This window comes from Pinus tabuliformis, chromosome 3_1, assembly GCF_031772625.1.
Source record: "Pinus tabuliformis cultivar Carrire ecotype Pingquan chromosome 3_1, CPIR1, whole genome shotgun sequence".
NCBI lineage: Eukaryota > Viridiplantae > Streptophyta > Pinopsida > Pinales > Pinaceae > Pinus > Pinus tabuliformis.
This window is the reverse complement of record NC_142301.1, coordinates 853,620,235-853,632,227: the sequence shown is the minus strand read 5'-3', so window position 1 is coordinate 853,632,227 and position 11,993 is coordinate 853,620,235. Positions and strand designations below refer to the sequence as shown.

The window sequence follows — 11,993 nt, the reverse complement described above, 5'->3', positions numbered from 1 at the left end:
CTAAGGAGAACTATAAGAAAAATGGATCGATGTCCATGTTGGTTAGCTAGGTGGAGTTGTTGCCAAAAACACTTACCACTAATTCTAGTTAGGACCAGATAGTTTCACTCCTAAACGTTAAGTCGTTGGTTCAATTCCCCACCATATTAGGATGTTTTTCTTGGACATGATCATGATGTAGTCTTATCATTGTTGATATATATACTATATATATATATATATATACATATATGCAATGAGATCAATTATCAAGTTCATGATTTCAATTGATAGTAATTTTAACTCTACAAATACAATTACTACTTTGCAAGAACCTATAGTTTACAAGATGATATACACACATATATTTTTACATATGTAGTGACAAATTGGTTTTCTTCCTTATATAAAATAGTAGTGAGGCTTCATAATCTATATCATATACACTAGTGTGTTTTATGTATTTTACAGTCTTCATTCATATCAAGATATGGCGCACCAATTCATATTGTTGATAGAAGTTCTCTAGTGTTGTCAATATTTAAATTACATGTCAAATCTCCAAAAATATGTCACACACACTAGTGCTTAGTATAGACATTTCGAAACCTTGATGTGTATCAATACATGATGTATTGATGTATTATGTGCAATCAAGAGATCGATTGAGACGGTTGGTTAAGGACAATGACAAAAAAACATCTATTACAAATATCGAAGCTTTTTTGTGAGAGGTGTTATTTTAATAATTTTGTTTTGTCTTGTAATATGAAATCGCTTCACTAAAGAGTGTTTTCCCTATATTGTATGCAAGATCCACAAGAAGGTTACTATAAGCTCTCAAATAAAATTATTTTTTATATTAGGAGAACTTAACAACTTGGTATAAAATGTTGTAGTGCTAAGTGGATGTGGATGTTTTAGTCAATTGCATTTAATTGGATTGGACAAGATATGGTGATGGTGTGTTGTCTACATCTCACTATGTGTTTTTCTTGGATCTAAACCAATATTTTGGTCATGAAAAACCCTAAAGTTTGTCTTTTTTTCACCCACAAAAGTAAAGTATAATGGATTTGACATATAATGCATAGACATGGTTTTCAAATTGAAACATCGATTGTTTTATATTGTGAAAAAAAAAGTGTGATACAGGTTGTAAATATTTATGTTTCACATAGTAAGATTAAACACACTCATCTTCATGTTTATTTCTTGAGAGGGTTGATACATGATAATGCGATCAATATTTTAGAAGATATGATCAAGTTGCTAATGTTTTTATGTTGCCTCAATCAAAATCTAAGTCTGTAAAGTATCAAGCTATGCTTGGGCTTCAAGAAACTGCAATTATCATTGTTATATACATAAGTAATTTCAACTCCTAAATTTCAAGAGGATTGCACTAATATATGGGTGTGGAAAAGTAAACTATGCATATTCATAACACATTTGGATATTTTGTAGGTGTTCAATCACTAGTCAAGAGTTATCTAGGAGAATTGATTAGACAATCGACTTAGTGGCCAACTAATGGATTAACTAGATAGTTGGTTGGGCATATATTTAACTAGTCAGATAATTAGTGTAAACCAATCAACTACCATGAAAAATGAGGCAAAAGTCATTGGTTTTGTTATGCAAACTCATCATATATGTAGACCTCATGTTTCTCACTTCAAGAGAGTTGGTTCCATCGTGTTGTTGTAAAAGATGGTCTTATGGTTTGATATATAAATGTATATATGTGTACGTGTATATGCAACATGGGCTATATGAGTTGTTTATGGGAATATTTTAGTTTTTTACACTATTACATATGTTGAATTGTGCTCGGTTACATGTGTTGTAGCAATGTTTTTAGACACCTCCTCTTTTTTCAAATACTAATATTTTAATCTACCTAGATTCTCCAAAAATATTGTTAATAAATAAAATCCCAACGGTAGCAAGCTATCGTATAAATACATTATGACTATAATAACAAAATTCACAATCAACAATAATGTTGCAATCTGAAAACTTAACAAAATAAATAAAATCATAATAAACTCAAAAACTCCGAAAATAAAACGAATATTAATAACAGTTCCAAAATAATTTTGTAATAAATAATCTTATTTTTATTAATATTATAATAATAATATTTTTTATATTTATTAGTTAATAATTTTATACCGACTAATTTATTATAGATATTTTAGGGAAATATTATATAACTTATTTTATCCATCAAATACAAGGGACATTTAAAAGGATTTCATTATGATATTTATATCGTTACTGTAAAGGATTGTGAATATGGTATTTGTATAGTTAGTATAAAATTTTATTTTAATTTATTGTATGGTATTTGTATGGTTAATATTTATGGAAAAAATAATTATTAAATAAATTTTTAACTTTTAAATTTAAGACATTAATTTAATATTTTTATTTGCAATGAGATGTATTATCATGTTGGGAGTTCAATTCATAGTAATTTTAACTCTAAAAATAAAAATATTACTTTACAAAAACCTATGGTTTGTAAGATGATATAAGCACATATGCTTTTACATATGTAGTGACACATTGGTTTTCTTCATTATATAAACTAAGAATTGTATATATCATACACACCAGTGTATTTAATATATTTTAAAGCTTTCATGCATATCAAGATGTGACACACCAATGCATATTGTTGATAGAAGTTCTTTAGTGTTGTTAATTTTTAAATTACACATGGAAGCTCCAAAAATATGTCATACATACTATTGTTTAGCATAGACATTCAGAAACCTTGGTGTGTATCAAAACATGGTGCATTGATGTATATTACATATATTGGGGAAATTGATTCACACTACTGATATAAGTACACCAACAAACAAGCCCCAAGGGTTAGCTCAATCGGTCAAGTTGGGGCCTCGCCAATGGGAGGTCACAGGGTCGAAACCCGAAAGCTCTTGGGGTTAGGTCTGTGGTGACCGAGGGGTGGACCCCCTTCGGGTGGGGTCCACCCAGATTTATCAAACCTGGAGTAGCGGATCAACTGACCAGGATACGTGAACCAGCTGGAAAAAAAAAAAAAAAAAAAAAGTACACCAACAAACAAAATGTCTATTACAAATAGGGAAACTTTTTTGTAAGATATTTTATATATATATATATATATAATATTTCATTGTCCTGTAACATGAAATGCCTCCACAAAATCCTTCATTAAAGAGTGTTTTCCCTATATTATATGCAAGGTCCACATGAAGGTCACTTTAAACTCACAAATAGAAGTATTTTTTATATTAAGGGAACTTTACAACTTGGTCGTGAAAAACAATAAACTTGGTCTGTTTTTACCCACAAAAGTTAAGTATCATGGTGCACTACATCATTGTCACAAATATAGTAATGGATTTGACATTATAATGGGTGGACTTGGTTTTCAAATTGAGACATTGGTTGTGGTATATTGTGAAAATCAAAGTGTCATATAAGTTGTAACTATTTATGTGTCAAATAGTAAGATTAAACATTCTCATTTTTCATGTTCATTTATGGAGAAGGTCGAAGCATAATAATTTGATATATATTTTAGAAAAGATGATCAAGTTGCTAATGCTTTTATGGTTCCTCTATCAAAATCTAGGTCTGTAAAACATCAAGTTATAGTTGGGTTTCGGGACACTCCAATTATCAAGGGTGTTTACATAAGTAATTTCATGTCCTCAATTTCAGGAGGATTATGTTGATATATGGATTTCGAAAAGAAAACTATGCATATTCATAACACCTTTGAATATTTTGTAGGTATCAGGAGAATTGAGAATTGATTGTACAATGCACAAAAACTATGAAGAAGCAATCCCATACTACTTCCAACTATTGAGAAAGAGCTTAAAAAGCTGCTTGATGCTCATATCATAGTATGTTTAAGGTATTCTGACTCGGTAGCCAACCTAGTTCCTGTCAGAAAGAAAAATGGTGATCTTAGGCTATGTGTAGACTTCCCAAATCTGAACAAATCATCCTTAAAGGATAACTATCCATTGCCCAAATGGATCATCTACTTCATAAATTTTCAAGTGCAAAGTGCAATTTGTATGTTAGATAGATTTTCTGGCTACAACCAGATCATGGTAAGTCAAGCTGACCAAGACAAAACTGCTTTCACCACTCCTTGGGATACATTCATGTATACTATAATGTAATTTGGGTTGATGATATGAATTTGATGGGTAGTTAATGATGTGCTAGTATCATTTCCAGATATAAAATTTTCTTTGCTTTGGTTTGCTTATCCATAGAGAGTTTATCCATGAGCATGTGATTGTCAATTCAACTAACTTGGTGAAATTTAGTGTTTTTCATGAACTTAAAAGCACGAATTTAAATGGCTGAAAAGCAGCATATAAAACCACAACAAGCACAAATAACATAGCTCAATACAAAAAAAATTGTTGAAGGAGTTCACCCCTCCTGGACTACATCTCCTTGGTCCAACTTCATAGTGTGGCCCTTTGTATTAGATTCAATAGTGTTCAAATTGTTGTTAGATGCATATAATTCTCTTGGAACCTGTTCCAATGAGTTTAAAACATTGAAATCTATCAGAACTCACTATTTGTTTACTCAATTTGGTTACCAGCTGCTTTAGGAATGACCTCCAACACCTGGTGGCCTTAGGCTTCAAAAATCTTCAAGTGACCAAAAACACCTGTCGATGACCTCTTCTACCTCGGAAACCTGCTCCAATGAGTTCCCAACATGCCAATTAGGCAAAAATGACTATTTTTTTACTCAATTGGGTTACCAATTGCTCTGGTAATGGCCTCCAACAGCTGGTGGCCCTAGGCTTCAAAAATATTCAAGTGAAGAAAAATACTTGTAGATTACCACTTTTGCCTCTGCAACCTACTCCACTGAGTTCCCAGCATGCCAATTAGCCAAAATGACTATTGATTTTCAAAATTTGGATGAGAATTGAGTAAGTTATGGCTCAAACAGTTATTCCTAAAAAACCAACACTAAATTTGGAGAGACTCCAATTAAGTCCACCAAGTTTGGTGGTGGTTCTCGATTTAGCAGCTCCACCATAAATTCGGCCAACTTAATTATGGATTAATTAAATGCTGATCTGATTAGTGGCACACTAATCCCGCTTAACAGTTGGCCCCTAGCTCCTGGTTCAGCTGCTTGGTCACATGGGGTGGGGGCTGGCCCTGCAGGGTTTTTTTCCCAGAATTTTAGAAGCTCTAACATTTGCATACGATGTCAGTTTTTCCAATCATTCATGGTGATTGAATCCTGGAGACGAACTCTATCCATTCATTCAGGATAGAAGCAATTCTAAGGAATTTCGTTTTTTAGCTAAAATACTGATCCCTGATTAGTTGACCAATGCTGGAGCCACTTTCCAGAGAACCATGGATCTAGAATTTATAGGTATAACATCTGAATTTACTGTCATTTATCTAGATGATTTAATTGTTTTTTTTCTGATTCTTATGAAAATCATTTAAAACACTTGAGCAAGGTTTTTGACAGATGTAGGAAATTTGGCATATTTGTTAGAAAATTATAAATTACAGAGGAATGGAACACATAGAATATTGCATAAATATAAACAAAAAAAATGCATAAAACCAGAGAGACACAGATATACGTGGTTCACCCAGTTTGGGCTACGTCCACCCCAAAAAGCCAGTCCTTCCTTTCTATTATCCAGCAAAATAAAGAGACACAACCTACAACAGATTCGCTGTAATATCCTATGTTTTCTCTCACGGTCTCACCTCTCCGTTTCTCGCTTGGAGAATACACATCTATTACACAGCCTCAATACAATGCCCTCATACAAAGAGACGGGTTGCCTTATAGGGCAAAAAACCCTAAACTAAACATAAGTTCTACCGTCAGATCATCTGCTTAATGAACGACCCAAGTTGACTAGAAATTACTATACTTTTACAAGGCAATTTTACATTTGTTTTTAGCTTCGGGGATGCTGCCCCCGAAACCCCCCTCGGGGGACCGCTAGCCCCTGAACCCCCCAGCCGGGGGGGATGGGCCCCCCCAAACACTCACGAGGGGGACAAGTCCCCCCCACACCCCCCTTTGTGGAGGGGTCTACAAATTTCCTGGGGTATACATCCAGCTGAAACAAAGACCTCTAAATAATCATGCTCCACACCCAACAATATTCATTAATCCGAAGAAATCTTTATTTGCTATAAGGGAAGGGAAATTAATATGGAATATAATTTCCAAGGAGGGAGTTATAATTGACCCAAAGAGAGTTTCAGTTATTCAGACCCTATCTCTACCAAGGAATATGAAAGAGATACAAACCTTCTTTGGGAAAATAATTTTTCTCAGAAGGTTCATCCCTAATTATGTAGAGATAGTAAAGGATATAACGGACATGCTAAAGAAAAACAATGAAGTAAAATGGAAAGTTTATGCTAGATATGATTTTGATCGGATCAAAATGGCTATATCTGAGGCCCCTATATTAGCAAGTCCTGATTATTCTTCACCCTTTAGCATATTTTCTTTTGCATCCGAGACAACCTTAGTTGTTGTACTTTTACAGAAGAGCACAAATGGCAATGACCAGCCAATAGCCTTCTTTTCCAAAGTCATGAGGGATGTTGAGCTTAGGTATGATATTATTGAAAAACAAGCTTATGCCTTAATCTAAGCCCTCAAAGCCTTTATAACCTATGTCTTCCATTCACACATTATAGCTTATGTCCCTAATCATGTTGTTAAAACTATTTTGACCCAGCCTGATGTTAATGGAAGAAGAGGAAGATGGATTGCTAAAATCCTTGAATTTGACCTTGAAATTTATACCACAAAGCTAGTAAAGGGTCAAAGCCTGACCAAATTGTTAGCTAGATCCAATTGCAAAGTATTGGGGATAAATTTGGTTTCTCAAATTTCATCTGAGGAGAATCCACATCAATCTTCTTCAATTTAATCTGAGGAGAATCCACAAGAACCTTCTTCAATTTCATTTGGGGAGAATCCACAAGAACTTCCTCCTCTCACAGAAGGGGAGAACCCACAAGAACCTCTTTCTTCATACCAAGCTATTCTTGTTCATATAGATTAGAAATATCTACTCTCTGATTGGTACTCTAATATTGTCCAGTTTCTTAGGTATTTTCAATGTCTAGTTGAACTTGACTTGAAGCAATGTAAAGCCCTTAAGCTTAAAGCATTAAAATATTGCATTATCAATGCTAATCTCTACTAGAAAGACCCACTTAATATCCTTCTTCTTTGTTTAAGTGAAAATGAAATAGAGGGAATTATAGATCAGTTCCATGCAGGGTTTTGTGGTGGACACTATGCCACAACAACCTACAAAATTTTAAAGGCAGGGTTCTACTCACCCACACTTTTTAAAGAAGTTGGAGCAAGAGTGAGAAGTTGCATGCCATGCCAATTATTTGCAGGGAAACAAAAATTGTCAGCACTTCCTTTGGTTCCAGTATTGGTTCATGCTCCTTTTCTACAGTGGGGGTTGGATTTCATAGGGAAAATTCATCCACGATCAAGTAATCTACACAGATGGATTTTAATTGTTGAAACCAGAAGCCAAGCATTTGAGAATGAGGAGCGGAAAACCATTAACACCTGTAAGGAGATATTGCTCTGGCCCGTCTCATCGTTATTAATTGATGGCATGTACGTTGCCACCCTACCTTCAATACCAAGCATGCGAGAGTTGTGGCTAAACCGCCCTCTGACCCTTACAACATTCAACTTACACATGGCTTAGATCCCTACTGGATCACACCCACATTGGGGAAAAAAATATTAATTCTTTCAATAACTTATAATAGATGTTTTTTTTAATATTTATGGAAAAATTAATTATTAAATAAATTTTTAACTTTTAAATTTAAGACATTAATTTAATATTTTTATTTGCAATGAGATGTGTTATCATGTTGAGAGTTCAATTCATAGTAATTTTAACTCTAAAAATAAAAGTATTACTTTACAAATTGTAAAACCTATGGTTTGTAAGATGATATAAGCACATATGCTTTTACATATGTAGTGACACATTGGTTTTCTTCATTATATAAACTAAGAATTGTATATATCATACACACCAGTGTATTCAATATATTTTAGAGCTTTCATGTATATCAAGATGTGACACACCAATGTGTATTGTTGATAGAAGTTCTTTAGTGTTGTTAATTTTTAAATTACACATGGAAGCTCCAAAAATATGTCATACATACTATTGCTTAGCATAGACATTCAGAAACCTTGGTGTGTATCAAAACATGGTGCATTGATGTATATTACATATATTGGGGAAATTGATTCACGCTACTGATATAAGTACACCAACAAACAAAATGTCTATTACAAATAAGGAAACTTTTTTGTAAGATAGTTTTTATATATATATTTTATTGCTGTATAAGATGGTCTTGTGGTCTCATATCTACATGTGAGCCATATGGGTGGTTTATGGAAATATTTTAGTTTCTTGCACTATTACATATATTGAACTTACACTATTACATATGTTGAACTATGCTCAATTACACATGTGTTGCAGCAATGTCTTTTGTTTGGTTTCGAATACTAATTGTTTAGACTATCTGATATTCTCACTCTCCCACAATGATGTTAATAGAAAATAAATCCCATGGATTGACATATGTCGTGTAATTCAGTAAAGAGCATATTATTTATTTACGCATATAGAGTCTTCCCGTCCATGTGGAAATGTTGTCACGACGCCGCAAAAATTAGAATTTAGTTAAGAGGAGCGCACTATGTGCAGGTTATACTCTATCGAGAGTAAGAGAAGCGCCTAATTTGCAGGTTACTACGAAAACGTCGTACGTCAATGTATGCATCACGACAGCGACAACGATAGCGAGAGCGAGAGAACGTTGGAGGAGAATGGACATCGAGTCCGAGTCTACTCTGCTTTCTTGCCTTCTCTGACCCGTATGATGTATCCCCCTGTGACACGCAAGGCGCGTGCATCTTTCACCATGCAACTCTCCTGGCACGTGCATTACATTCGCACCTTAACCCGTACATGAATTCTCTCCATCTTCCTTTCTTTGCTTATTCCTTACTTGGCAAGGCAGTTGGGGGTCATGCCACGTGCTTGCTCGACCTCGCGCTATATAATAACTTCTTCATACTCACTTCCTTCAACAGTCCATTCACGTAAGCAAGTAAGCGCCTGCGGCATCCCATAAACTTCTTTGCTGCTTATTACAACATCGATCACAGCGAGCGAGCAAGCATGCCTGGGAGTTTGGATTTGGATTTAGAGGCATTCAGGAAGGCTCAGAGAGCAGATGGCCCCGCCACCATCCTCGCTATCGGCACTGCCAATCCCCCTAGTGCGGTCGACCAGAGCAGTTACCCCGATTACTACTTCCGCATCACCAACAGCGAGCATATGACAGAGCTCAAGCACAAATTCCAGCGAATGTGTAAGAACTAAATCCCATCTAATCTCAAACTCAGTCGTCTAAATCATATGCGATGATCAGAAATAATATGTTTATAACCTTGTCATCATCTGTTGCTTGCAGGCGACAAATCGGGAATAAAGAAGAGATATATGTACTTGACGGAGGAGATTCTGAAGGCGAATCCCAATCTATGCGACTACATGGCGCCGACGTTGGACGCACGGCAGGACATGGTTGTGGTGGAGGTGCCCAAGCTTGGAAAAGAAGCGGCTGCCAAGGCCATCAAGGAATGGGGTCAGCCCAAATCTAAGATCACTCATGTCATTTTCTGCACTACCAGTGGAGTCGATATGCCCGGAGCCGACTATCAGCTAACAAAGCTTCTGGGTCTCCGCTCCAGCGTGAAGAGAGTGATGATGTACCAACAGGGCTGCTTCGCTGGAGGCACGGTTCTCCGCGTCGCTAAAGATCTCGCAGAGAACAACCGGGGAGCTCGGGTTCTGGTCGTCTGTAGCGAAATCACGGCCGTTACCTTCCGTGGCCCCTCCGACACTCACCTCGACAGCATGGTGGGCCAAGCTCTCTTCGGCGACGGTGCATCTGCACTCATTGTGGGAGCCGATCCCATCCCCGAAGTGGAGAAGCCCTGTTTCGAGCTGCTGTGGACTGCACAGACCATTCTTCCCGACAGCGGCGGAGCCATCGACGGTCACCTGAGAGAGGCGGGCCTTACCTTCCACCTTCTCAAAGACGTTCCGGGGCTCATCTCCAACAACATAGAAAAGAGTCTGGTGGACGCCTTCCAGCACTTCGGAATCTCCGACTGGAACCAATTATTCTGGATCGCCCACCCAGGAGGCCCTGCCATTCTGGATCAGGTGGAGGCAAAGCTGAATCTGGATCCCAAGAAACTGAGAGCAACGAGGCAAGTACTGAGCGAATACGGAAACATGTCCAGCGCGTGCGTGCTTTTCATCTTGGACGAGTTAAGGAAGTCCTCTCTGCAGAGTGGGTGTTCCACAACCGGAGAGGGATTGGATGTGGGAGTTCTGTTTGGATTCGGGCCGGGTCTCACCGTCGAAACCGTCGTCCTCAAGAGCGTTCCGCTGCCGCCGCTGCAGTGATTGATTGAATCACCATGGAAGACAGGCTCCCTCCCAAGTAGATGAGACGTGCTTTCTCATTCGTTCAATCCGAATATTTGCTACGAATGCTTTCTTAAATACAAGTATCCTCAGAGTTTCTCCTCTCCTCCTTATTATTCTTATTCCCATTCCCATTCTATTTTCCTTCTCCTCCTTATTCTCATTCTCATTATTGTATTATCCCTTTGTATTTCAACGTATTAAAGCAATAAACGTTTAGATTATATAACAATAAGAAATTTGATTTACTATATAGAAAATTCTCATCTTATAAAAAAATTCAAATATAAATAGAATTCTAAAATATAATAAAATACCAACATATATACATTCATCTAAATATGATAAAATCATATTTTTTATCATATTTAAAGTGATAAAGAATGGTTGAAATTTTACATGAGATGGAATCAAGAAAATACAACTGAATAAGTATAAATTGTAAAATAAAAATGATTAGATAATTAAATTTGAGTTTTCAATTTAATAAAAATTACAAATATATATATTTGCAAATTATGAATCTCATTCATTTTAAACTTTTAGATAAAGATTAGCAGCTGTGATTGAATTAAATTATTGATTTTTTGACTTCAATTTAATAATAGTTACAAATATGTTTTCTAAATAATGAATCATTGACTTTTTGACTTCAATTTAATAATAGTTACAAATATGTTTTCTAAATAATGAATCTGGTTCATTTTAAATATTTTGTCTAACATTTTATTTTTGAAAATTTTTATCTACCATTGGGTTTTTAAAAAGGAATATTTATGAATTTAATTATGAAATTAAAGAATTCAATAGTAAGCTCTCTTATATATATATAGAATTCAATATTAAAATCTCATATATATATATATATATAATATATATATAATATATATATATATATATATATTCATTCTAAATAACAAATTTCATTATCCTAAGCTCTTCATGTAGGGCCCTATTTTCAATAGAAAAAACATCTATCAACATAAATATTACATAATAATTTGCACTTAACAATATAAGTAAATAGAAAATAATTTACATCTTATCTTTATTTATGCGAAAGAGGATGAATGCTAAACCTATTATTCTATTGTGTGAAAATCTCCCCATGGATGGTGCGTATCAACTGCACGATGAGCCCACAATGAATGAGGTCAAGTTTAATGAGGGTATGCAAACTTCCCCCACCTGGCGGCTTGCATGGCCACCCTATCGCCATGAGAATCGACCCATGTATAATAAGATTTCATCCATACTTTATGTGAGGATGCTAAGACTCAAGTAGGTACATCAGTGTTGTAGATCATAGATTTGCCAGTTTAGTGAAAAATCTATGGTTGCGAAAGGGTAGGGACAACACTATAATGATGCGAAGTGGGACGAAGGAAACTACACAACTTACTTGAGAAGATCA

General features: G+C 35.4%; 1 protein-coding gene across 1 annotated transcript; it reads left to right on the top strand.

The window, feature by feature from the left end:
* Nucleotides 1-9,185: 9,185 nt before the first annotated feature.
* On the top strand, nucleotides 9,186-10,735 carry LOC149190231 (chalcone synthase-like). Its single transcript, XM_089413378.1, has 2 exons — nucleotides 9,186-9,452; nucleotides 9,555-10,735. The coding sequence occupies exons 1-2, from the start codon at nucleotides 9,260-9,262 to the stop codon at nucleotides 10,556-10,558; spliced, it is 1,197 nt and encodes a 398-aa protein (XP_089269504.1). The 5' UTR covers nucleotides 9,186-9,259; the 3' UTR covers nucleotides 10,559-10,735.
* Nucleotides 10,736-11,993: the final 1,258 nt, after the last annotated feature.

Excerpts from the sequence above, each read along its gene's own strand:
- LOC149190231 (XM_089413378.1), top strand. The coding sequence starts at position 9,260 with ATGCCTGGGAGTTTGGATTTGGATTTAGAGGCATTCAGGAAGGCTCAG. Across the intron at positions 9,453-9,554 it reads GCACAAATTCCAGCGAATGT|GCGACAAATCGGGAATAAAG; the intron begins GTAAGAACTAAA and ends TGTTGCTTGCAG.